We start from the raw sequence: 24,624 nt of genomic DNA on the forward strand, positions 1-24,624 counted from the left end.
CCTTCATCTTTGCGGGTGTAACAATCGTCGTCGTCTTCATGTAACATCATCAACAGAAAAGATACACCCATCGGCCACTCCGACCAGAATACCGAGAGAGAGAGGAGCGAGAGTAATGCGTGTGTGGTTGGCGGGTTAACCGGCACCGGCAGCCGTTGGTTATATATGCAGAGTGGATCGAGATTTATCGCCGCCTGGAACGTATCTCCGTGATCGATCGTTCGAGAGGAGGAGGGGAGTGGTTGAGAGTGGGTGCTGGTACAAGGTGAAAGAGGGTGGTGTCGTCTGCCGTCTCAAAACAAGTGAGAGGGAGTCGGGTTATTTAGGGTTTTAGGCAAGATATAATACAAATTCAACATGCATATGCATGCGACAGGGGCTTGGGCCGGTTTGGGTTCAAGTTGACGAGAACTGGGCCAAAGGCTCTCAAGGCTTTAAGTGAATTAAAATATGTGTGTGGGCTCCTAAACGTAAAATCAACATTTAAATGAATCTAACCAAGTTAAATTATAATCAAGTAAAATTCACATTCGACAAGTTTATCATAGTAAGGAGTTAGATGAAAAGTTTAACTTAACGAGGGCGTGTAAGGAGAGAATTACGAGAAACTAGAATCACAAGATCAAACGGTACAAACCTTGAAAGTTTGGGTTGTCACATCATCCCCAACTTTAAAGAAATTTCGTCCCGAAATTTAGCACGTAGTCACTGAGGAAGCTAGTTAAGTTGCATGGTTTCCTGGTTTTCTTGGAGTGTCACATTTTCAGCCCAAACCAGTTTCGACCCGCACCGCTTCGCCCCGCACCAGTTTGACCCAAAATGGGGGTGGTGGGGGCCGGGGTGATAGATTCTAATTCATTTGACAACCAACACATTGAACATGGTATTGAGATTCCAATTCCTATTGAATTGTTTAAATTACAAATTCAATTACTCAAATTCTAATTCCAAAACATTCCACGAACCAAATGCACCCTTACTTCTTTAGCTTTTTTTTTTATGTAATTGAAAAGGTTTAAATTAATTTAATGATGAGAAAAGTAAAAATCCTTACTAGAGTTTATATCTACAGTATTGTATGGCCAAGCTATTCTACAAAATCTCTTAAAAGTAGGAATTGTACAAAGATACAACAGATCAAAAAATATAACACAATAGATCGCAAAGTATAACACAATGCCGATAAATATAGCAAAATGCCAAAAGACACAATTAATTACAAAAAAGACACAATATTGAAAATAATAAAAAAAAAAACACAATCCCAGATAAAAAGAACAAAACGATCCAAATGAAAATCCAAAAATTTTCAAGCTAAAAATCAAAAGTAAAAACCTAAAATTTAAAATCTTAGAGTTCAGTAACATAATTCCAATACTGCTAAAATAAGTTTAAACGGATTTCATTTGATATACTTCACACGACTTTTTATTTCTAGGAGAGTATGTATTTAAATATTTTCCAAATATTGTATACACATTTTTTGAAATCATTAGATTTCCCGATTAATAACCATAATTCACAATGACAAAATTTCAATAATATATAGATATATACATATACATATACAATACATATGTATGTAAGTATCTGCATGTACCTCTGTTTCTCTCTCATCTGGTGACAGAAGATGGAGTCTCTTCTCTTGTAATCTTAGTTCCACCAAACAAACAAACTCTACTCCCATGGTGGTTTTCCTAAAATGACACTTTTGCCACTCATCCTCTCTGTATCCATACATATTTATAATACTATAATATCACCCCCCAACCCCTCCTTTTTTACTCATCAATTCTCTCTCTCTCTCCCTCATTCCTCTCCCATCTCCATCCCAATCTCATACACATTACATGTTGTAAAGTAAACTTCCTTCTTTCATTCTTTTTATAACTTCAATTTGCATTCTGATTGATTTTTTTGCTCTATATATATTATGGCAACCTGAGGTTCTGCAATTCATTACTTCATTATTCGGTGTGATTCCCAGAAAGAAAGAATGCGAGTGAAGGAGATGTACCCGCTCTGCTGCATCTCCCTCGAGAGTTCGGCGATCGGGGACAACTCGCCGGAGCCGATGACGGCGTTGTCGAGGTCATGTTCGGTAGCTGACATGAGATCCGACGCCAATGCGGGTCAATGGCCGTCTTCCGGATCTGATTCCGGGTCCGGAACCAGCAGTTTCGCCGGCGTGCTTTACAAATGGACCAACTACGGTAAAGGGTGGAGATCCAGATGGTTTGTTTTACGAAACGGCGTCGTTTCTTACTCGAAGATTCTCCGGCCGGAGAACCTTACGTCACCCGATGACGTCAGGTTCATCGGTGATGTCTCATCCGGCAGACTCAAACGGCTTAACAGCTGCGGTAACCGCCGTAACAATAACAAACAGCAGAAAACGGTTGGAGTTGTTCATCTTAAGGTAAATGATGTTGTTGTATAATATCATTCCGGCATTTAATCAATTGATCCAAGTTGAACTCAATTGCTAAATGTGAAATTATTATGTAAATGAAACAAAATAATGAAAAGGGGTGGATCTTGGGGTCATGTCAAAAGGGCCTAATATCCAATCCAATGGGTTTTTAGGCTCTGTGTAGCCAGGCCTACCCCTTTTATATCTAAACTAAATAGTGTGACAGTAGCACCCCATTTTGTGCTTATTTGTGATCAAAATTTGGACTAATTTTTTGCTTTGTCCTTCTGTTTCATACCCTCATTTCATTTGGATCCTGTCTTTTGGTGTCTCTTTCATTTGACCCATTTCATACTTTGACTAAATTTATCCAAATGTGTAAAGTCTTCAACTATTATTTTACTTTCTTTTTTGGTAATTAATCTTGAATTTAATTTGGGTTTAATGGCTTAAAGTTGGTTTAATTATATGCTGGAATTGGTGGTTGAAAATGATTAAAGATCATAACTTTTTTGTTGAAAAGTTGAGTTGACTACACTAAAGAATCTGTTTTGACTTTTTTTTTGTTATGTTATTAGTTGATACATACTTGATTGAACCTATGTGGAGCATTGTTTTTGGCACCAATTATGTTTTAACTTTGGTTTATTGATGTAGATCTCGTCGTTTCGAGAGAGCAGATCGGATAGTAGACGGTTTTACATATTTACCGCTACGAAAACGCTTCACTTAAGGACTTGTTTGAAGGAAGAAAGAGTTGCTTGGATAGAAGCTTTGGCCGCTGCTAGAAACCTGTTTTCTTTAAGACGAATAAACGATAAGTCACCAATTATACACTCTGATATATCGTTGTCGACTGAAAGATTAAAGCAACGGTTAATCGATGAAGGCACCAGTGAGGTACTAATTAAGGATTGTGAGCAGATTATGCTCTCAGAGTTTTCCGAACTTCAAGGGCAAGTTAGAATTCTTTGTGAAGAACGGTCTAATTTACTCGACACGCTAAGACAGCTAGAGGTAAGTTTAACATTCTTCAAGTTTTGAGGTTAAAATGGTAATTTGGTTTGTATTAAGTTGGTAAATTTTAAGACACTTCAATATTATCAGGCTGCTAATATTGAAAATGAGGCATCTGGAGTACCTGAAGGCGAGTATCAATTGACACGACACGCTTTTTCAGATCTTCAACGTTCAAAATATAGCGGTAAAATGCGACTCACTTTTCGTGTTATTACTTACATTAATGCATTATAAAGTTACGAACACAAGTTGACGAATATTCAGAATGGAGTACGACGGAATCATCTGACGATGTGGAGAAACAAGAGCTTGAAGACGCTTCAGAAGACGAAGAAACATACTTTTTCGACACAAAAGATCACTTCACCGGGGTCATAACCCAATCTGATGTTATGGACGAAACACACGCCGAGAAATTACAATTCGAAAGAAGAAAAAAGCTACCTGATCCCATCGAAAAAGAAAAAGGGGTCAGTTTATGGTCAATGATCAAAGATAACGTCGGGAAGGATCTAACAAGAGTTTGCCTACCCGTTTACTTCAACGAGCCAATTTCATCTCTCCAAAAATGTTTCGAAGATCTCGAGTATTCGTATCTGTTAGATCGTGCATATCAGCATGGAAAAGAGGTATATCCTGTTAATAGCTTGTTGTAATGTATGGAATATTATTGCATGTTTACACTTTTGTAATGTGGTGTTGTCCTAGGGCAACAGTCTCCAAAGATTATTGAATGTTGCAGCATTTGCGGTTTCTGGGTACGCTTCATCTGAAGGACGGCATTGTAAACCGTTCAATCCGTTATTAGGGGAAACTTACGAAGCTGAATATCCTGAAAAAGGAGTTCGGTTCTTTTCTGAAAAGGTTTGTTATTCTAAGTTAATCTTGTAGATTGTACAAAAAGTGTTTGGATGTATTTTTGCTGCTTAAAGTTTTAATAATCAAATAACCAATTGTCTTAGCATTTTACAACATTTGATTATTCTAGAATTTAATAGGTAAAATGACAAAAATAAATATATAAATAAATAAAAAATAGAGTAAATTGCCATCGTCCCTGAGGTTTGGACATATTTGCTTGTGTCATCCAAAACGACTTTTTTGTGCATTGCAGTCCTTCACCTTTGTTTTTTTTTTTTACAGGTTAGTCACCATCCGACGCTGATAGCGTGCCATTGTGAAGGTAAAGGATGGAAATTTTGGGGCGATAGCAACATAAGAACAAAGTTTTGGGGGAGATCAATTCAACTTGACCCAGTTGGAGTTTTGACCCTTGAATTTGATGACGGTGAGGTTTTTCAATGGAGTAAGGTACAAATACATTAAATTTCTTACTTTAAATATTTTTTAAAATTTTTTCACTTAATATAATATATTTGTTTAATTATGTACTGTTATCAGGTCACCACCGGCATTTATAATCTCATTTTAGGAAAGGTATATTGTGATCATCATGGATTGATGCATATTCGTGGTAATCACGAGTTATCTTGCAAGCTCAGGTTTAAAGAACAGTCTATTCTTGAAAGAAATCCTCACCAGGTAATTCATTAAATATAATATTTTTTTTTTTTTTTGTGTTCTTGGCAGAAAATGTGATTAGTTGAATATTTGGATTCTTGTTTTGAATAGGTACATGGATTTGTTGAAGATACAAGTGGCAAAAAACACGCGACGTTATTCGGGAAATGGGATGATAGCATGTATTATATAAACGGGGAGGGAACTAGCAAGACGAAAGATATGGTTAATGCGAATTTGTTGTGGAAAAGGACTTTGCCGCCTGTTAATCTCACGCGATATAATTTAACCTCGTTTGCTATCACTTTAAACGAGCTAACACCCGGATTGAAGGTAGATGTAACACATTTGATGTGTTTCAAATTTTATTACATCAGTGTGTGTGCATGTGCGTGTGCGTTGATTATAGTTGTGACTGATTGTGGGTGTTTGGTAATGGTTAAGGAGAAACTTCCCCCAACTGATTCAAGACTTAGACCGGATCAAAGGCATCTGGAGAATGGCGAATATGACATGGCAAATGCTGAGAAGCTACGGCTCGAAACAAGACAGAGAATGGTATACATCTCATGTTACCTTTTAAAAATCTTAATATAAAATATCTGATCCAGTTATCAGGTCAAATGCTGACTTGGCAGCTAACATGTCGTATTGAATTTTTATTTACGCTCTATAATCTTCTTGTAGTCAAGAAAATTACAAGAAAATGGATGGAAGCCGCGGTGGTTTGAACAAGATGGCGAAAATGGAACGTATAAATATACAGGTGGATATTGGGAAAAAAGAGAAGAACAAAATTGGGAGGATTGCCCGAATATATTTGGCGAATTCAATGAAGACATTGTTAATAAATCTGCAGTCGGAACCTGAATTCGTCAAGGTAACAATCTTTTTGTGTGGTCAACAGTGCTTCGATTAATATTCCGAGCAATTTTGTTAATAATATTATTATTTTGATTTTGCAGAGGGGCCTGTACGACGAAACTTAGGCTAGTTGTTTGAGATTATTATTATTGTGATGATATCAAGATATTCAATCTTCGGGTTTGCAAATGGAGATGAGGAGCCCATGGCGCGCTGTCTTTGTAATTTCATATATAGTGTAGCTGACATATTAGCAAATTAATTTAGATGAGTCTACTTGTATTGATTTGGATGATAGAAATAAGTTTTCAAAAAAGAAAAAAGAGTGAAATGCCTAAAATTGTCTAAAAGAGCTTGTTTAGATTGTAGGTTTTATGAATTTGTTAGACAAGAATGTATTTAGGAAAATTGTCAAAACAGATAGTTGTATTGTTAAGTTTTGTCAATGCAATCAATGCCAACTTCAACTCTACCCATTTCCAGTAATTGTTGCACTTTTTTCTGCTTGCTTTCTTTCTTGAAGAAACTTCCTTTTGTTTTCTTCTTAACATGACACGACACGAATATAATTAGGTTTTGGGTTGTAGTTTTTGAGGCCATGTTTTTAGGTTTGGGTTGTAATTGAACGGGTGGATCCCTCAACTCGTTCAAAATTATATTGAAAAATATATGTTTTATAATTTCTAACCCATTTATTACAACTCGTTGAAAACTTCTTTAAAACCCATTTATAGCCCGTTTGACACATTTAGATAAATATGTTATTCAGGTGACGTTCAAGTTACATGATTTTATATGTGTCCAAGTTAGGTTTGATGTCGTCGACACGAATAAATATGTAATTCATATTTGGATTCATCAATTTAACATGCTAACCTAAAAATCGTCAACCCTATATGATTGACACTTTTTATTTTTTTTAACGGCAAAGATTCTATGATAATAGAAAAAAGGGCCAGCGGAGCTATAAAAAACCCAAGGTACAAATACAGAAAATAAAAATGAGAACGAAACAAACAATTAAATTATGACATCTCTAACATTAAAATCCTTCCATCTCTCCCAAACGAGACATGCTATCTTTGATCTTTCCTTGATCGACAGAAACAAATTCTCCTTTAGTTCTTCCACCGTGTTCCATACAGATAGATTGCAATCATTAAATTCAAGCGAATTCCTCGATTTCCATATTTGTTACATCGTTGTCATTATAATACCCTTAATTACATTCTTCCACGTTGTCGATCCTTTGAATGCTTCCACTCGCCGAAAAATGTCTTCATAGTTGTTAATCTCTTGCTGATCCATTAGTTTTAACCATACCATAATGTTCCACCATGTTTCATGAGCTAGTATGCAGTTAAATAATAAATGTTCTACCGATTTCTCTAAATCAATCTCTCTACGAGCCAACTCTAATTTAGCTGGGATACGATTCTTTGCAGCTCTCCAAAAAAAATAAATTAACTTTTGGCGGCACCCATTTATTCCAGAATGCCCATTCCACATCACCTTCTATCGCTTTTTTTCTGTGTATTTCACTCCTAAGACGAGACCGAAAGTAATTCGTTTTCTTTCAGTTTCCATCTCCATGAATCTTCCTTCTCACTTATGTTGTAGTCGTTTAACACTCCTACTGGACCCATTCTTGAGCATTCTGACACCTTTTATTGTTGGTTCAATCATAGTTTTTATTGCCGTTAAGTTGACTTGGTAGTCGGTTCAAACTTCAAATCATTATGTTGGAATAACCTAAATTACTATCGTATTATCAAATTGATATTTAAATTGATCATGATTTGGCCTCTAATTAATTAGTCTCCGTTTATATTACTTGTTTGGACTAATAATTACTCTCCCATGAGATTGTTATTATTTTTTGAACTCATAATTGATAAGTACGTCCAACTACCACAACGTGGTCACTAAATTCAAACATCAAATGTCATGATAGATATTGACTTTTAATCTTGACCAACTCAACTTGTGATTTGATCTTAAATCCCGTATTGATCTTTTTTCTTTTTAGCTCACAATCTTCCATGCTGTTCTTCTCAATGTTTTAAAACCAGTTTTTAAGTCATACCGGGTTGGGTTTTAAAATGGTTTAACTGGTTGAACCAGATTGTATCAGGCGGTTGAACCGGGTTACTAGTTAACCCTATAAATTCCATAAAATATAAATTCATCTAAAAAACAATTCAATCTCAACTAGAATTTATGTAACTGATCATAGTTTTCTCTAAAAACAACTATTTTTATTGTAAACTATTAAGCATTTTAAGAATATTTTTATTAGTTATAAACAATATTGCATTGTACGATGTGAGTAACAATTTCAACAACGATGAAATTTTGGAATAGATGACACTAGGTTAACTACCGGAAATATGGAATATCAATATTACCTTAATATCGTATTTTATTAAAATTAAGAAATCAAATCTTAAGATAATGCAAATCGGTTCAATGGTTTGAACCTGTAGAACCAGATTTACCGCCGGTACATAAGACATACCGTATTCGGGTTTTACCGACCTTTATCATACCGGACTCGTGTCCGATATCCGATTTAACCGATATAACCGGCCGGTTCATACCGGTATTTAAAACATTGGCTCTTCTATATCCTTCACTTTTGTAGTATATAGGTAACTTTTAACCAAAATTTTTAGATGTCTCGCTAAAGTCCGTAAAATGTTTTTTTTCTTCCTCTAAAGTCACTTATTTTTAGTTAGGTTTTTTTTTTCTAAACAATTTTTTTTTTCTTAATCTTAGATGTTTTAAAGGTTTTGTCTTAGCTAATGTATCACCACTCCATGGTTATTAGCTTTTTAGTTAGGCAATCTAAATCTTGTGAATTTTTTTTAAAGGTTAATATTATTTTTTAAATTAAGTGTGCCAATTGAAACATATATGAATCTTGTTTTTCATTTAATGACAATTTATTCTAATTTGACTTTAGATCGAATAATTATGAACCTTAATTATAATTAAATTTTTGCCATACTACCTCCTACAAGCCCACCAATTAGTATCAAAGATTCATATCTTTCACGTGTCTCAATTTTTAAAGATTTAAACACTTCTACTTTATTCTTTCACAAGATTGAAAAACCTAATGACATTTGAATGACTTTAGAGAAACAACAAAACTTTGAGTTACTTTAATTTTTTTAACGACCAACAGAATCAATTCTGAGCACTCTCGGGCACCTACTGGATCAAACAGAGTACTCCGAGAGTAACCCGAGTCCACCACCAATTACGGGGAAAACCCGATAATCCACCTGCCTGTAGACACGACAGTGAAATTACCGGTAAAACCCGTTTGGCTCAAGGAAATGCAAGTCTTCTACCACTTATCTAGAGATCATTGGCTTGAGTTACTTTAATGACTGACTTGGTTACTATATATCAAGTAAAGTTTTCCCTCACATCAAAAATAGTAATTGACATAATCACTAAGTTGAATGTATGCCAAGGTGGAATGTTCATGGATGCCAAGTTAGATCATAACATCTTTTCCTTTATAGAAAAAAATGTACGTCTTTCTTCTAAGAACCCATAAAAGATGGTCCACAATGTTACTTTAATCCATGTTTCATTAATTGCTGGATCTAAAAGCACTGATATATTGGATCTATTCAGACAGTTAATGGACTATGATAAGTATACCCACTCCTTGGGTCCGGTCCAACGGGCTAAGGCCATCACTGATTAAGCTCATTATGGTTTGGGCGAAGTTCATACTTCATCCTCACACTCTTCACAATATATAGGACACCATTTATATATTCATAATTTCATACGATGCACTTGTTTATATAAATATATTATATATGTTTATCGTTTAAAATCATCAAAACAACGATAGAAAAATTCGGTACACAATCTTTTCCATCTACATTCTCAGGTCCAAAACCTTAACTTTGCTTTAAACAAATAGGTTGTGCAGGACCATCGACCAATGGTATGAGCCCCTTGTATAACATAGCTAGAACCATATCATATAAGACTGGGGAACTTGTAGAGTATACAACTTCTTCGGGCCTGTTCCAACAGGCTCGGGCCTGCACTAGTCCAGTCCGCATCTATCAAGCCCCCTAATCAAGCTGATTATGATATATTTTAACAAAGGGGAATATTATTATGTAAGGGAGGTTATACACACCGTTACAACTATAAGATATTTATACTAGAGGAAGACAACACTTAAAGGCTGAGCCTAGCCAAGACTAGTTTCAGCAAGACTCGATTTTTATACCAAGTTGGATCGAGTCGGCTTAAAATTAAAATCAAGCTGAAATCTTAAACTCAAGCTCGGCTTAATTAAAAATCGAGTTGGCTCACTTGACTAAACAATACAACTTTTTCTTGTCAAAATGTTAAAAGTAAAACTTTACTTAGCCAAATGAGAGAGTATGTAAGTTACACAATTATTTAACTCTTGTAAGGGCTTAACTTGCCTTTATAGAATATGTGATCCCTCCACTTTTATTTCTTCATTATCAATGTGGGACAAAGGAATATAGAACAAATGAATTCTTTAAGATAGGAATGGACTGTTTCATAGTCATTTTTTTCATCCGACCTTTCTTTTTCATCCGATGTGGGATGAGCAAAAGAGAAAAAGTTTCAAGAGTTCCAACTTCAAGTAGAAGAATGGAAAGGTAATTTCACCCGCATTTTAAGACACCAAACTCCCTAAGTGTCTTTAAATTGTGGTAAAATTATTTTTTGGTCTGAAAGAGTTATATTTTAAGATATAGATATAGATATACATACAATACACTTATCTATATAAATATATTCATATGCTTATTATTCGAGACACAACTAACTTGAGTGTTGAAGTTGTCACACCCCCAAAATCCCACCTGCGGAGTACTACCGCTTGGAGGCGTGACTGACCAGGATCCAGCCACCAATCATACTGAACAAGCATATAAGTAGTTATAAAAGTTTAACCATCACGATTGGTGTTCCAAAACAAATAAGTTTAAGTTGCAAGCGGAAGCATAAGTTTAAAGTTATAACATAAGTTCCAAAAGTTTCAAGTTTAACATAGTCTTGTAGCAATCCCTGTCCCACAACGATCCTCCTCCATGCAAGCTCCCACTGAGTACCTATGGTCCTGCAAAGCATGTAGTAACGAGTCAACAACTAGTTGAGTGAGTTCACGGGTGGGCGTTCGTTTTAGTTGTTTCGAAAACAGTTTACATTATCTGGCATCCTGCCGTGGGGGTTACCCCATAGTTTTAAAAAAACGTGACCAGTTCGTTCCCAGTTACTCCGGCACTCCGGCCGTGGGGGCTACCCCATGTAGTTATCAGGCATTTCGGCCGTGGGGGCTACCCCATGTACATCATCTGGCTCTCCAGCCGTGGGGGCTACCCCATGTGTATACTAGACTCGTTACCGTATCGATTGCTGACTGTAGTCATGTTTATGTGCCCTGAAAACATCAATGTCTATCATCATTGACGTGCCCCAGATCCATTAGTTCACGCCCGTCCTCTGCGGCACGGTGTGAGGCTTGTCAGACCTAAATAGCGCTATCTAACTAATGACCCGCTCGCCATTGGCCCGGCGATTAGTCGATACAAAAAGGAGGGACTTCGTGATAGAGTTTTAGTCTAGTACGTTTATCCGTCCATCCGGACGAGGAATCACATTCCTGAACCACTGACGTCCTACCCAAAGGTAGACGAGGAACCCACGTTCCTGAATCCCGTTCCCAACCCAGGGAATCCCATGCTTTGTAAAGGGTGTGAACTCACCTCGGTTTGCTCGGCAGTTAATCACAGAAAGTCAATCAAGTCGCAAGTAGTCAATAACGTCCTAACACGGATATCACGTATAATCAGATTCGAACCAAGTAGTGTACAAATGTTCAACACGCATGGAAATCACGTATAATCAGTAACAGTTCTCAGTTAACAGTCAGACATAATCCAAAGTCCAAGTGTGAGGCCCAAACAGTTGGGCTTGTGATAACAGGCCCAAATAACACGTTAACAGTAGCACAGAAGTTCATATGTCCGGCCCACTAACTTAGGCCCAAAGTGTGGTCTCGAGTCGCAACCGGACTCGCAAGCATGGTCTCGAGTCATGCTGTGTGTTGATCATGGATGGTTGCGAGTCGCAACCGGTGTCGCAACCGTAGTCTCGGTTCATCATGCTGAGGTCTCGAGTCGCAACGGGACTCGTAACCTGTGGTTTCGGCTTGTCCTGTTATGGTTGCGAGTCGCAACCGTGTGGTCTCGAGTCATCACGCTGTGGTTGCGAGTCGCAACGGGTGATTGCGAGTCGGTAAGCTGTCATTTTCACGTTCACGTGTTGATGCAGGTGTAATCAGCCAAATAGTACAATATAATCAGGCCCAAATCCGGAAATGACCAATAGAATTTCACTAACATATTTCCTAATCAGGCTATTAGTCAAATGTGGATCAAAATCACAAGGGTTTTCAATCTTCAACTATCATTCAAAGTGTTCTTCAAATATTCAAACCCATCTTCATCAAGTTCATAACATTTTAACCACTTATTCAATCAACACTATGAACAAGCATCAAAACACTAAGCATAACACATAACCCGGTTTTCATACAAGTCCGATTTCATGACATATGTAACCCGATTTCATGTATCATCAAGATCTAGTAGTTTAACTCTATTTAACACAAGATGTCATGAGTTCTTTAGCAACACATTCCAACACTATAACTTGTTAACATACATAAAACTTCATCTCATTCATGCATCCATTTAAACACAAACATAACATAAACTAATCAATAATCATCAAGAAATACTAACAATAAACATCATCTCATGCATTTTATCATTTAACATGATTAACATAAATCCATAAACATTAAAAGCACTAACCGGTTAATGAAGTGTGTGTGTGTGTCGATCCGAAGTTCCAAGCCCGAGAGTTCTTGTGCTAACCGATTAGATCCGAGAGTCTTGGAGGTGTGTTTGTGTGCTAGAGTTCTAGTGGGAGAGAAGATAGAAGTGTGTGTGTGTTCTAATGTTCAACAAAGTGGTAACAAGTAACTAGGGGTGGTGTATTTATAGTCAAGTTCCAAGTGTGCACCCTTAGTGGGTTTCGAGTGGGGGTTCACGGCCCAATGGCCCAACCGGCCACAAGGTTCTCGGCCCAAAGGCCTATTCGGTCACTATTCACTCGAGACCTCTTGGTCTCGAGTCGGGTCCGTTGTTTCGTGTCGGGTTCTCGGTTCACATATAACACGTACACATATATATATAATACACACGCAACAAAGCACTTATCATATAAAAAGGTTCACGTTATCATTTTAACTAGTCACATAACGTACAAGCAAGTTACAACGAAAGGTTCTAAATTTCGAGTTGTCACATCATCCCCAAGTTGAAAGAAATTTCGTCCCGAAATTTGATAGCACTCACTGAGGAAGCTAGTTAGGTTGCAAGGTTTTCCCGGTTTTCCTGGGGTGTCACATCCACCCCCCGTTGATCTGGAATTTCGTCCCGAAATTCCGTAGCTTCAGCCTCAGTAGCGTTAGTACTGTTCTCAAACAGTTGGGGATACTTTTGTTTCATCCGATCTTCGCGCTCCCAGGTAAACTCTGGGCCGCGACGTGAGTTCCAACGAACTCGAACAAGAGGTATTCTAGTGCTCTTGAGGACCTTAACATCCCGGTCCGTGATCTCGACAGGTTCTTCGACGAATTTCAACTGTTCGTCGATCGTGAGTTCCTTCAGAGGAACTACGTGCGTCTCATCTGACAGACACTTCTTCAGATTTGACACATGGAAAACGTTGTGAACTGCACCGAGTTCTGCTGGTAATTTCAGTCTGTAGGCCACCTTGCCTATTTTCTCGATGATTTCAAAAGGTCCAACGTACCGTGGTTTGAGTTTCCCTCGTTTACCAAAACGAACCACACCCTTCCAGGGTGAAACTTTGAGTAATACCCGCTCCCCAACCTGGAGCTCAAGTGGTTTCCTGCCCTTATCGGCGTATGCCTTCTGACGGTCACGAGCGGCCGCCATGCGTTGTCGTATTTGAGCAATCCGCTCAGTAGTGTCTACCACATGTTCTGGACCAGTGATCTGACTATCCCCCACCTCTGCCCAACAGAGGGGTGACCGGCATTTACGTCCGTACAATGCCTCAAACGGAGCAGCTTTAATGCTGGTGTGGTAGCTGTTATTATACGAAAATTCCACGAGTGGCAGATGCCTTTCCCAGCTGTTGCCAAAGTCGATTACACAAGCGCGAAGCATGTCTTCTAGTGTTTGGATAGTACGCTCGGACTGCCCGTCCGTCTGTGGGTGATATGCTGTGCTCATATCTAAACGTGAGCCAAAAGACTTGTGCATTGCCTGCCACAGTTCCGAAGTAAAACGTGCATCTCGATCAGAGATAATAGAAGTGGGCACCCCGTGCCTCGAAACAACTTCCTTGAGGTATATCTCCGCTAGAGTGGAGAACTTATCCGTCTCCTTGATTGCCAAAAAGTGTGCGGATTTTGTGAGTCGATCCACGATCACCCAGATAGTATCGTTTCCGCGCTGGGATCTAGGTAGGCCAGTAACGAAATCCATGGAAATTTGCTCCCATTTCCATTGTGGTATCTCTGGTTGCTGAAGTAGGCCTGAGGGTTTCTGATATTCCGTCTTGACTCGCGCACAAGTCAAACACTTGCTGACATACGTTGCTATGTGGGCCTTCATGCTAGGCCACCAATACGTGGTTTTAATATCGTGGTACATTTTGTCCGAACCAGGGTGTACCGAGTAGCGAGATTTGTGCGCTTCATCCATCACAAGTTCTCGTAATTTGCCATAGAGTGGGACCCAAATGCGTCCTGTTACATAATAAGCACCGTCTTCCTTCTGTTCTAAGCGTTGCCTTGACCCGCGTAGAGCTTCTGCTCTAACGTTTTCTGGTTTCAGTGCTTCTATCTGAGCAGCTCGTATTTGCGAAGGTAGACTAGAATGTATCGTGAGTTGTAAAGCTCTTACACGCTTAGGCGTAGTGTCCTTTCGACTGAGGGCGTCTGCCACAACATTGGCCTTGCCCGGGTGATACCTGATAGAGCACTCGTAATCATTCAGCAGCTCGACCCATCGTCGCTGCCGCATATTCAGTTCCTTCTGTTTGAATATGTGTTCTAAACTTCTGTGGTCGGTGTAGATGGCGCACTTGGTTCCGTACAGGTAATGCCGCCATAGTTTAAGTGCAAAAACAACAGCTCCCAGCTCTAAATCATGTGTCGTGTAGTTCTTCTCGTGAACTTTAAGTTGTCGTGAGGCGTAAGCTATGACTTTATCTCGTTGCATCAATACACAACCAAGACCTTGAATTGATGCATCACAGTAAACCACAAAATCGTCTGTGCCCTCTGGCAGTGAAAGAATAGGTGCACTGCAAAGTCTATCCTTTAGATGCTGAAAAGCTAACTCTTGTGCATTTCCCCAATGATAAACAACGCCTTTCTGCGTTAGTAAGGTGAGAGGCTGCGCGATCTTAGAAAAATCCTTAATGAATCTCCTGTAATATCCTGCCAATCCCAAAAATTGGCGAATTTCCTTTGGTGTGCGAGGCGCAGGCCAGTTCTTAATAGATTCCACTTTGGATGGATCAACGTGAATCCCATCCTTGTTCACCACATGCCCTAGGAAATGGACTTCACGAAGCCAGAAGTCGCATTTCGAGAATTTTGCGTAAAGCTGTTCCTTCCGAAGGAGTTCCAAAATAAGTCGTAGATGTTGTTCGTGCTCTTCCTTGCTCTTAGAATAGATCAGGATGTCGTCGATGAAGACTATAACAAACTTGTCCAGATACGGTTTGCACACTCGATTCATCAAATCCATAAAAACTGCCGGTGCGTTCGTCAGCCCAAACGGCATGACCAAAAACTCATAGTGCCCATATCGAGTCCTAAAGGCCGTCTTAGAGACATCCTCTTCCCGAACTCTCAGCTGGTGATATCCCGATCTCAGATCGATCTTTGAATAGTAGCTCGACCCCTGCAACTGGTCGAACAAGTCGTCAATGCGCGGTAGAGGATAACGATTCTTCACAGTTACTTTGTTGAGTTCGCGATAGTCGATACACATCCTGAAGGTACCATCCTTCTTTTTCACAAATAACACTGGAGCTCCCCAAGGCGATGAGCTAGGACGAATAAAACCCTTATCCAAGAGTTCTTGTAGTTGCGTGGAGAGTTCTTCCAACTCTGATGGCGCTAAACGATAAGGTGCACGGGCTACAGGCGCGGCTCCAGGAGCTAAATCAATCTGAAACTCGACTTGGCGATGGGGCGGAAGACCAGGTAATTCCTCAGGGAATACCTCAGGATAGTCGCGTACAACGGGAAAATCTTCTAACTTCTTCTCCTTTTCTGTGGTATCAGTAACTAAAGCCAAAATCGCAGTGTGGCCCTTTCGTAAGCATTTCTGGGCTTTAAGAAGAGAGATGATGTTCTCAACAGCACTTCTCTTGTCGCCACGAATCATGAGAGGTTCACCACCTAAACCAGGAACACGAACGATCTTCTCGTTGCAAAGAATCTCTGCTCGGTGTTGGGATAGCCAATCCATCCCAATGACAACGTCGAAACTACCCAAGACAATAGGAATAAGATCGATAGAGAAAGTCTGGTTAGCGAGAATAAGCTGGCAACCCTTGACTACGTGTGAGGCTTCCAAACTCTTACCATTAGCTAGCTCTACGGTGTGCTTGTCGCTCAGGGGTGTAGGAATACGCTTAAGCATCTTACTAACTTCTAGTGACACATAGCTAGTATCGGCACCCGAATCAAATAAGACTGTAACATAAAAGTCGTCGAGAAGGAACTTACCCGTCACCACGTTGGGATCATTCCTCGCTTCACCTTGACCAATCACGAACACACGTCCCCTAGCACCATTGTTGTTGTTGTTCCCATTGTTACCATTCCCCTGATTGTTGTTGTTCTGGTTCAGTTGGGGACAATCCTTCTTGAAGTGGCCTTCAGCTCCGCACTGAAAGCACCCTTTGTTGTTACCCTGCTGCTGTCGCTGGTTCTGCTGAGGTTGCTGACGATTCTGGTTGACGGGGTATGCGCTTCTGCAATCCTTTGCAACATGACCAGGCTTGTTGCATCGATGACAGTTGCCCCTGGTGCATGGCCCACTGTGGTGTAGGCTGCAGCGATTGCACTTGGGGTGATTTCCTTTGTACCCACCATGACTTTGACCACCAGACGATTGCTGACTGGGGCTCTTGTGATCGTCCGTCTTTCTCTGCTGAGACTGAGTTTGCACTGAAGTTGAACCCCTGCTTGAAGTTCCATCCCATTTCCGTTTATCCCCACTAGAAGCACCAGAAGTAGTTGCAGCACCTATGCGCTTCGGTAACTTGTTCTGCTCCACCGCTTGGTCAGTGAGACGGTGAGCCAACTGTACAACCTGCTGGATAGTAGTCAAGTTCGCTGAAGTCACATGACTTTGGATCTCTGGCACCAAGCCCTTGAGATAGAGTTCAATTCGCTTGTAGGGAGGATCCACCATAGTAGGACACAACAAGGCAAGCTCATGCGATCTCTTAGTGTATGCCTCAATCTCCGACCCCGACATCTTGAGATTGTAGAACTCATCTTCCAGTTTGTGAATGTCGTCACGACTGCAGTATTCCTCCCTGATCATTTCCTTGAAAGTTTCCCATGGGGTGGCATTGGCAGCAACCAACCCTAACATCTGCACCTGAGCATTCCACCACGTGAGAGCCAAACCCTCGAGAGTACCAGTAGCATACTTCACCCTGCGCGCTTCAGGGCATTCGCACATTTCGAACACAGACTCCAGTTTCTCAAACCAGTGTAGGAGACCTACTGCTCCTTCAGTGCCGCTAAAAGTCGTGGGTCGACAGTCCATAAAGGTCTTAAAAGTGCACACCGGTGCCTGAGCATACTGACCTAAGGTAGGTGGAAGAAAAGACAGAGTTTAACACAAAGGTTGGTTCACGAGAGTAGGATCCAAACGATCCTAGAACAATTTCGGACTGCAGGATATACCTCCTGCGCGTGCAGCTGCGAGCGCTGCGTCAATTCGCTCGTTGATCAAAGCCGTCAACTGGGCTTGTGTCATGTTAACGCGTCCAGACATGGTTCTTCATAATAAAAGCAATACGTGTGAGAGAGGTTCGCGAAAGCACGATAGTAAGACAGAGTAAGCACGCACGTGTTCAAACAACAGTAGCTATACTAATCAAGCATACCATGAGCAATGTACTACGCAACTAACAAGTAGGCAATATACATACATCATATTACCTAGAACGTCGAGCCTTGCATGAGGAGCGAAGTGTCGTTGTGGACCGTTGAGCACTAAACCGGTTATAGTCTGGTTTTAACAAAATCGTTTCTCCTTTATTAAAACCAAGTTCACTATAACCAATGGCTCTGATACCAATCTGTCACACCCCCAAAATCCCACCTGCGGAGTACTACCGCTTGGAGGCGTGACTGACCAGGATCCAGCCACCAATCATACTGAACAAGCATATAAGTAGTTATAAAAGTTTAACCATCACGATTGGTGTTCCAAAACAAATAAGTTTAAGTTGCAAGCGGAAGCATAAGTTTAAAGTTATAACATAAGTTCCAAAAGTTTCAAGTTTAACATAGTCTTGTAGCAATCCCTGTCCCACAACGATCCTCCTCCATGCAAGCTCCCACTGAGTACCTATGGTCCTGCAAAGCATGTAGTAACGAGTCAACAACTAGTTGAGTGAGTTCACGGGTGGGCGTTCGTTTTAGTTGTTTCGAAAACAGTTTACATTATCTGGCATCCTGCCGTGGGGGTTACCCCATAGTTTTAAAAAAACGTGACCAGTTCGTTCCCAGTTACTCCGGCACTCCGGCCGTGGGGGCTACCCCATGTAGTTATCAGGCATTTCGGCCGTGGGGGCTACCCCATGTACATCATCTGGCTCTCCAGCTGTGGGGGCTACCCCATGTGTATACTAGACTCGTTACCGTATCGATTGCTGACTGTAGTCATGTTTATGTGCCCTGAAAACATCAATGTCTATCATCATTGACGTGCCCCAGATCCATTAGTTCACGCCCGTCCTCTGCGGCACGGTGTGAGGCTTGTCAGACCTAAATAGCGCTATCTAACTAATGACCCGCTCGCCATTGGCCCGGCGATTAGTCGATACAAAAAGGAGGGACTTCGTGATAGAGTTTTAGTCTAGTACGTTTATCCGTCCATCCGGACGAGGAATCACATTCCTGAACCACTGACGTCCTACCCAAAGGTAGACGAGGAACCCACGTTCCTGAATCCCGTTCCCAACCCAGGGAATCCCATGCTTTGTAAAGGGTGTGAACTCACCTCGGTTTGCTCGGCAGTTAATCACAGAAAGTCAATCAAGTCGCAAGTAGTCAATAACGTCCTAACACGGATATCACGTATAATCAGATTCGAACCAAGTAGTGTACAAATGTTCAACACGCATGGAAATCACGTATAATCAGTAACAGTTCTCAGTTAACAGTCAGACATAATCCAAAGTCCAAGTGTGAGGCCCAAACAGTTGGGCTTGTGATAACAGGCCCAAATAACACGTTAACAGTAGCACAGAAGTTCATATGTCCGGCCCACTAACTTAGGCCCAAAGTGTGGTCTCGAGTCGCAACCGGACTCGCAAGCATGGTCTCGAGTCATGCTGTGTGTTGATCATGGATGGTTGCGAGTCGCAACCGGTGTCGCAACCGTAGTCTCGGTTCATCATGCTGAGGTCTCGAGTCGCAACGGGACTCGTAACCTGTGGTTTCGGCTTGTCCTGTTATGGTTGCGAGTCGCAACCGTGTGGTCTCGAGTCATCACGCTGTGGTTGCGAGTCGCAACGGGTGATTGCGAGTCGGTAAGCTGTCATTTTCACGTTCACGTGTTGATGCAGGTGTAATCAGCCAAATAGTACAATATAATCAGGCCCAAATCCGGAAATGACCAATAGAATTTCACTAACATATTTCCTAATCAGGCTATTAGTCAAATGTGGATCAAAATCACAAGGGTTTTCAATCTTCAACTATCATTCAAAGTGTTCTTCAAATATTCAAACCCATCTTCATCAAGTTCATAACATTTTAACCACTTATTCAATCAACACTATGAACAAGCATCAAAACACTAAGCATAACACATAACCCGGTTTTCATACAAGTCCGATTTCATGACATATGTAACCCGATTTCATGTATCATCAAGATCTAGTAGTTTAACTCTATTTAACACAAGATGTCATGAGTTCTTTAGCAACACATTCCAACACTATAACTTGTTAACATACATAAAACTTCATCTCATTCATGCATCCATTTAAACACAAACATAACATAAACTAATCAATAATCATCAAGAAATACTAACAATAAACATCATCTCATGCATTTTATCATTTAACATGATTAACATAAATCCATAAACATTAAAAGCACTAACCGGTTAATGAAGTGTGTGTGTGTGTCGATCCGAAGTTCCAAGCCCGAGAGTTCTTGTGCTAACCGATTAGATCCGAGAGTCTTGGAGGTGTGTTTGTGTGCTAGAGTTCTAGTGGGAGAGAAGATAGAAGTGTGTGTGTGTTCTAATGTTCAACAAAGTGGTAACAAGTAACTAGGGGTGGTGTATTTATAGTCAAGTTCCAAGTGTGCACCCTTAGTGGGTTTCGAGTGGGGGTTCACGGCCCAATGGCCCAACCGGCCACAAGGTTCTCGGCCCAAAGGCCTATTCGGTCACTATTCACTCGAGACCTCTTGGTCTCGAGTCGGGTCCGTTGTTTCGTGTCGGGTTCTCGGTTCACATATAACACGTACACATATATATATAATACACACGCAACAAAGCACTTATCATATAAAAAGGTTCACGTTATCATTTTAACTAGTCACATAACGTACAAGCAAGTTACAACGAAAGGTTCTAAATTTCGAGTTGTCACAGAAGTGCCCATGGGGCTTATGCCCCTAGGCCTTCTACAAGGATTTTTTTATGATTGTAGCTTGATCTTGGCTTGGTAGTGATGAAGAGCAATGACACCACCATCGAGACAGACCCGAAACCAAAACTATGTTGGAGTCTACTACATGGCAAGTCGTCAGAAGTAGCTCTTTTAGAATTTGCTTCAACATGGTATGTATGAAGGGATTGACGAAGTAAAGGATATATATATATATATATACACACACACACACATTAGATAGTTACATCAAGGTTCTAGACTAAATTCCACGAGGCTATGGGAAGTAGATTGCATATCATAACGACCTATCATCCTCAAACTGACTAGTAATCAAAGAGCACTATTCAAATGTTGGAGGATATGCTTCAAGCATGCATTATAAATATTGGTGGAATTTGGGATAGAACCCACCGTTGGCAGAATTCACCTACAACAATAGCTATTTTGCAAGCATAGGTAAGCCACCATACCAGATAATGTATGGGCAGAGATGTAGAACAACATATTGTTGCGACGAGATTGGACATAAAGAGCTTTGGAGTCATGAGGTTGCCCAAGCCACTTTCAAGAAATTTAATCAGATTAAGGCATGTATGACAGCCGTTTAATGTGTCTTTATAGACAACATAGTTTATAATGTGTAAAACCCTGATTTTTGTAGTTGTTTAGTGTATTTTCACCATGAATTGGTTAAATGTTTGTCTAGCGGTGTTTTGCAGGTCCTTAGGCTAAAAAGACGGATTTCCAAGTTAAAAGACGAGCTTAGTTGAAAAAGATCAGATTTTGCTGGACCATGCGTAGTATGATCCGTACGATATGGATTAGGTATGTGAGATGCGCTGAAGAACACCGACTTTGGAAGTCGAAACTCTAGTGGCCCTAGTTGTTGATGTGGATGGATACGGGCAGTACCCGTTTAATGTGGGTATGGGTCATACCTAACCTAAAACTTGTGTGGGGCCTATAATAGAACAATGCGTTAGGAAACCCTAGTTTGTGATGTTGGACGACTGAAAGAGCGAGAAAAAAAAAGTTTGTTTAAAGGTTTCAATTAATGCTGAAGATCAAAGGAAGAGAGGACTTGACGATCTAGCGTACTGGAGATCACCCGAGTGATTCTTACTATGTTAGAATCTTAATATTTACTATTTTCCAAAATCATTATCATGTATTCGATGAAGTCTTGTTTTCTAGTTATGTGAATGGCTAGCTAGCTAACCACCTTTTAGTCGGTTAGGTAGGATGAATCTTAGTATTTTGTTGAGTTGATTGATTTGTTTATGTAAGCATGATTTTAGATAAGTGTTTACCATTGAACTTGTGATGTGTTTATACGTATGCCATGTATTGATCATTCAATGAGTTTATGTGGGCAATCTAGATCTTGTTATATAGGTCAGATATTATTCAAAAGGGTTAAAGTTAATAGATTTTATGTCGTAGGATTGATACTCGATAACTTACCTGAACTATACTATATTCTTATACGTACGCTTTCCTGTTACGTGTGCAATGAGTAGTTATTTGGTTTGTTACCTTAAAAATCGTTTGTGTTTGTTTCAATTTATTTGTTACTATTAAATACATCACTGTTCAAGATATGCAAATGTCTTATGTAAACAAAAGGCGCCGACCTATTGAATTAAATGTTAGGGGTATAGTTATGCTAAATCTATTTCCACGTAAACGGCGAAAGTTATGCCCTAGGTTCATTGGGCCATTTAGGACTTTGGGCAGGGTGGAGAAGTTGTGTATAGACTATATTTTCCAAAAGAGTTGTGTGGGATTCACCCCACGTTTCATGTTTCACATCTAAGGAAATGTTTAGCAAAGGAACAGGCACACATGCCATAAGTTGACATTGAATGGATGATAAATTGAACTACATTGAGGAACCTATGGTGATTCACGATAAAAAAGAAAAGGATGCATGTAACCAAGTGATCCTCAAGTAAAAGTTCAATCGAAATACGAGAAAGGATCAGAAGCTACATGGGAATCAGAAAGGTAGATGAAAGAGCTCTACTAACACATGTGCGACGTATAACACGTTTTGAGGACGAAACCTATTGTAAGGAGGGTAGACTTGTAGCATCTCGTTTTCAATAAAAGTGGTAAATTCAAAAGGGCAAAAAGCTAATTAAAACATAAAAAGAGGTCGTATTGGTTATGGTTTGTGTAAAGGCCCAAGGAGGGACATTTTGGTAATATCCACAAAAACCCTAATATGAAAAGAATGGAGTAGCCACCACAACCTCATTCTCATATTTCTATCTTTCTCTCTCTCTTTAAATATATTTATATATATAGTGAGAGAAAGAGAAAGAAAGGTTTGAGAGAGAGAAAGTTCATTTTGGGTTGTTTCCAAGCCAGATTTCCAAGAAGATCTATGGGATATGGTTTGTGTAAAGGCCCAAGGTGGGACATTTTGGTAATATCCACAACAACCCTAATATGAAAAGAATGGAGTAGCCACCACAACCTCATTCTCATATTTCTATCTTTCTCTCTCTCTTTAAATATATTTATATATATAGTGAGAGAAAGAGAAAGAAAGGTTTGAGAGAGAGAAAGTTCATTTTGGGTTGTTTCCAAGCCAGATTTCCAAGAAGATCTATGGGAAACATCAAAGGATCATTCACCATCCAATTCCAAGCAAGATAGGATTTTTTGGATCGATTTCAGTGGGGTTTTCCTAGTTTCAAGCTTGATTTCGTTCCAAACAAGTTAAAGGTAATGAAAACTAATCCAAATCTCATTTCTCATGAAATCTACGCATGGAAACATGATGTATGTCGATTTCGAAGTATATAATTGAATTTATAGAACTAGTGTCATGATTCGTTTTTAGGTCCGGAATTCATAACCGCCATCATAGTTGAGATCTATGGTTTCTTCATAGATTAGGTACTTTGGACCCCACAATCTGTGTGTCGCGTTGCACACGCGCTGTGTGATGTACCTTATATGATTTACATTTTCATAGAAGATGCGCAAAGTAGATCACGATTGACATGATGCGCGAGGTCATGCCCACATAGCTCAATCACACACATAGTATAGTGTAATGGCTTGGGTAAAACGCAAACTCTACCTGAGCGTAGAAAGGCTCCTTAAGTGGGAAAACTTGGAGCGCAAAGCCTGCTTTGTGCCCTATAGTTGGAATAATAGTTGACCTGTTTCATATGTGAACCTGGAACAGATACACGAAGGTTACTAAGGTTCGGAAAAACTTGTTAATTGATATAGAACAACATAGCATCACATGTGAGTTTCAAGATCCCTTATTTTTAGTATTTTGGGAGAGGTATGCTTACTCAGTATAAGTTTAAATGAAATACAAAATGTATTAACAATACGATAGTTTAGCGAATGAAATAGTTTGGTTAACAAATAATAACCGGTCCGATGTATTAAGAATGAAACAACAAAGTAATGAAAGGGCATTAATTTTGCAAATGGTATAAAGTATGTACGTAAATGGTAAAAATGTAAATATAAGGAAGGTCGGTAAACATTGTACGTGTTTACAATAGTAGAATGGGTCCTACACGACATTTGGAATGCAAATAAAATGACAGTCAATGGTCGACGGGTATGGATGGAATGGTTTTACGTGACGTGTGGAATGGCAAGGAACAAACGTAGGGAAGGTACTAGAACCTTGTACACGTTTACCCATTAACATAGTAAACATAGGGAAGGTTTATGAACCTTTTACGTGTTTGCACTATTGATGATCAATGAATGCATATCATAGATAACTAATGATAGACTACTGGTTTATGTAAAGA

At 39.8% G+C, this 24,624-nt stretch overlaps 1 protein-coding gene across 1 annotated transcript; it reads left to right on the plus strand.

Moving 5' to 3' along the window:
- The first annotated feature begins 1,608 nt into the window (after window positions 1–1,608).
- On the plus strand, window positions 1,609–6,283 carry LOC110897909 (oxysterol-binding protein-related protein 2A). The gene is made up of 12 exons (XM_022144641.2): window positions 1,609–1,860; window positions 1,988–2,419; window positions 3,071–3,430; window positions 3,521–3,617; window positions 3,698–4,062; window positions 4,142–4,297; window positions 4,577–4,744; window positions 4,835–4,975; window positions 5,066–5,287; window positions 5,399–5,512; window positions 5,642–5,834; window positions 5,920–6,283. Exons 2-11 carry the CDS (start codon window positions 1,997–1,999, stop codon window positions 5,822–5,824), a joined length of 2,229 nt encoding a protein of 742 aa, XP_022000333.1. The 5' UTR covers window positions 1,609–1,860; window positions 1,988–1,996; the 3' UTR covers window positions 5,825–5,834; window positions 5,920–6,283.
- Window positions 6,284–24,624: the final 18,341 nt, after the last annotated feature.

The sequence above is a fragment of the Helianthus annuus genome, chromosome 13, assembly GCF_002127325.2.
Source record: "Helianthus annuus cultivar XRQ/B chromosome 13, HanXRQr2.0-SUNRISE, whole genome shotgun sequence".
In the NCBI taxonomy this organism is placed as follows: Eukaryota; Viridiplantae; Streptophyta; class Magnoliopsida; order Asterales; family Asteraceae; genus Helianthus; species Helianthus annuus.

Coding starts and splice junctions, on each gene's coding strand:
- LOC110897909 (XM_022144641.2), top strand. CDS start 1,997: ATGCGAGTGAAGGAGATGTACCCGCTCTGCTGCATCTCCCTCGAGAGT. Junction 3,618..3,697: donor TCAACGTTCAAAATATAGCG/GTAAAATGCGAC, acceptor ACGAATATTCAG/AATGGAGTACGACGGAATCA. Junction 4,976..5,065: donor TTGAAAGAAATCCTCACCAG/GTAATTCATTAA, acceptor TGTTTTGAATAG/GTACATGGATTTGTTGAAGA.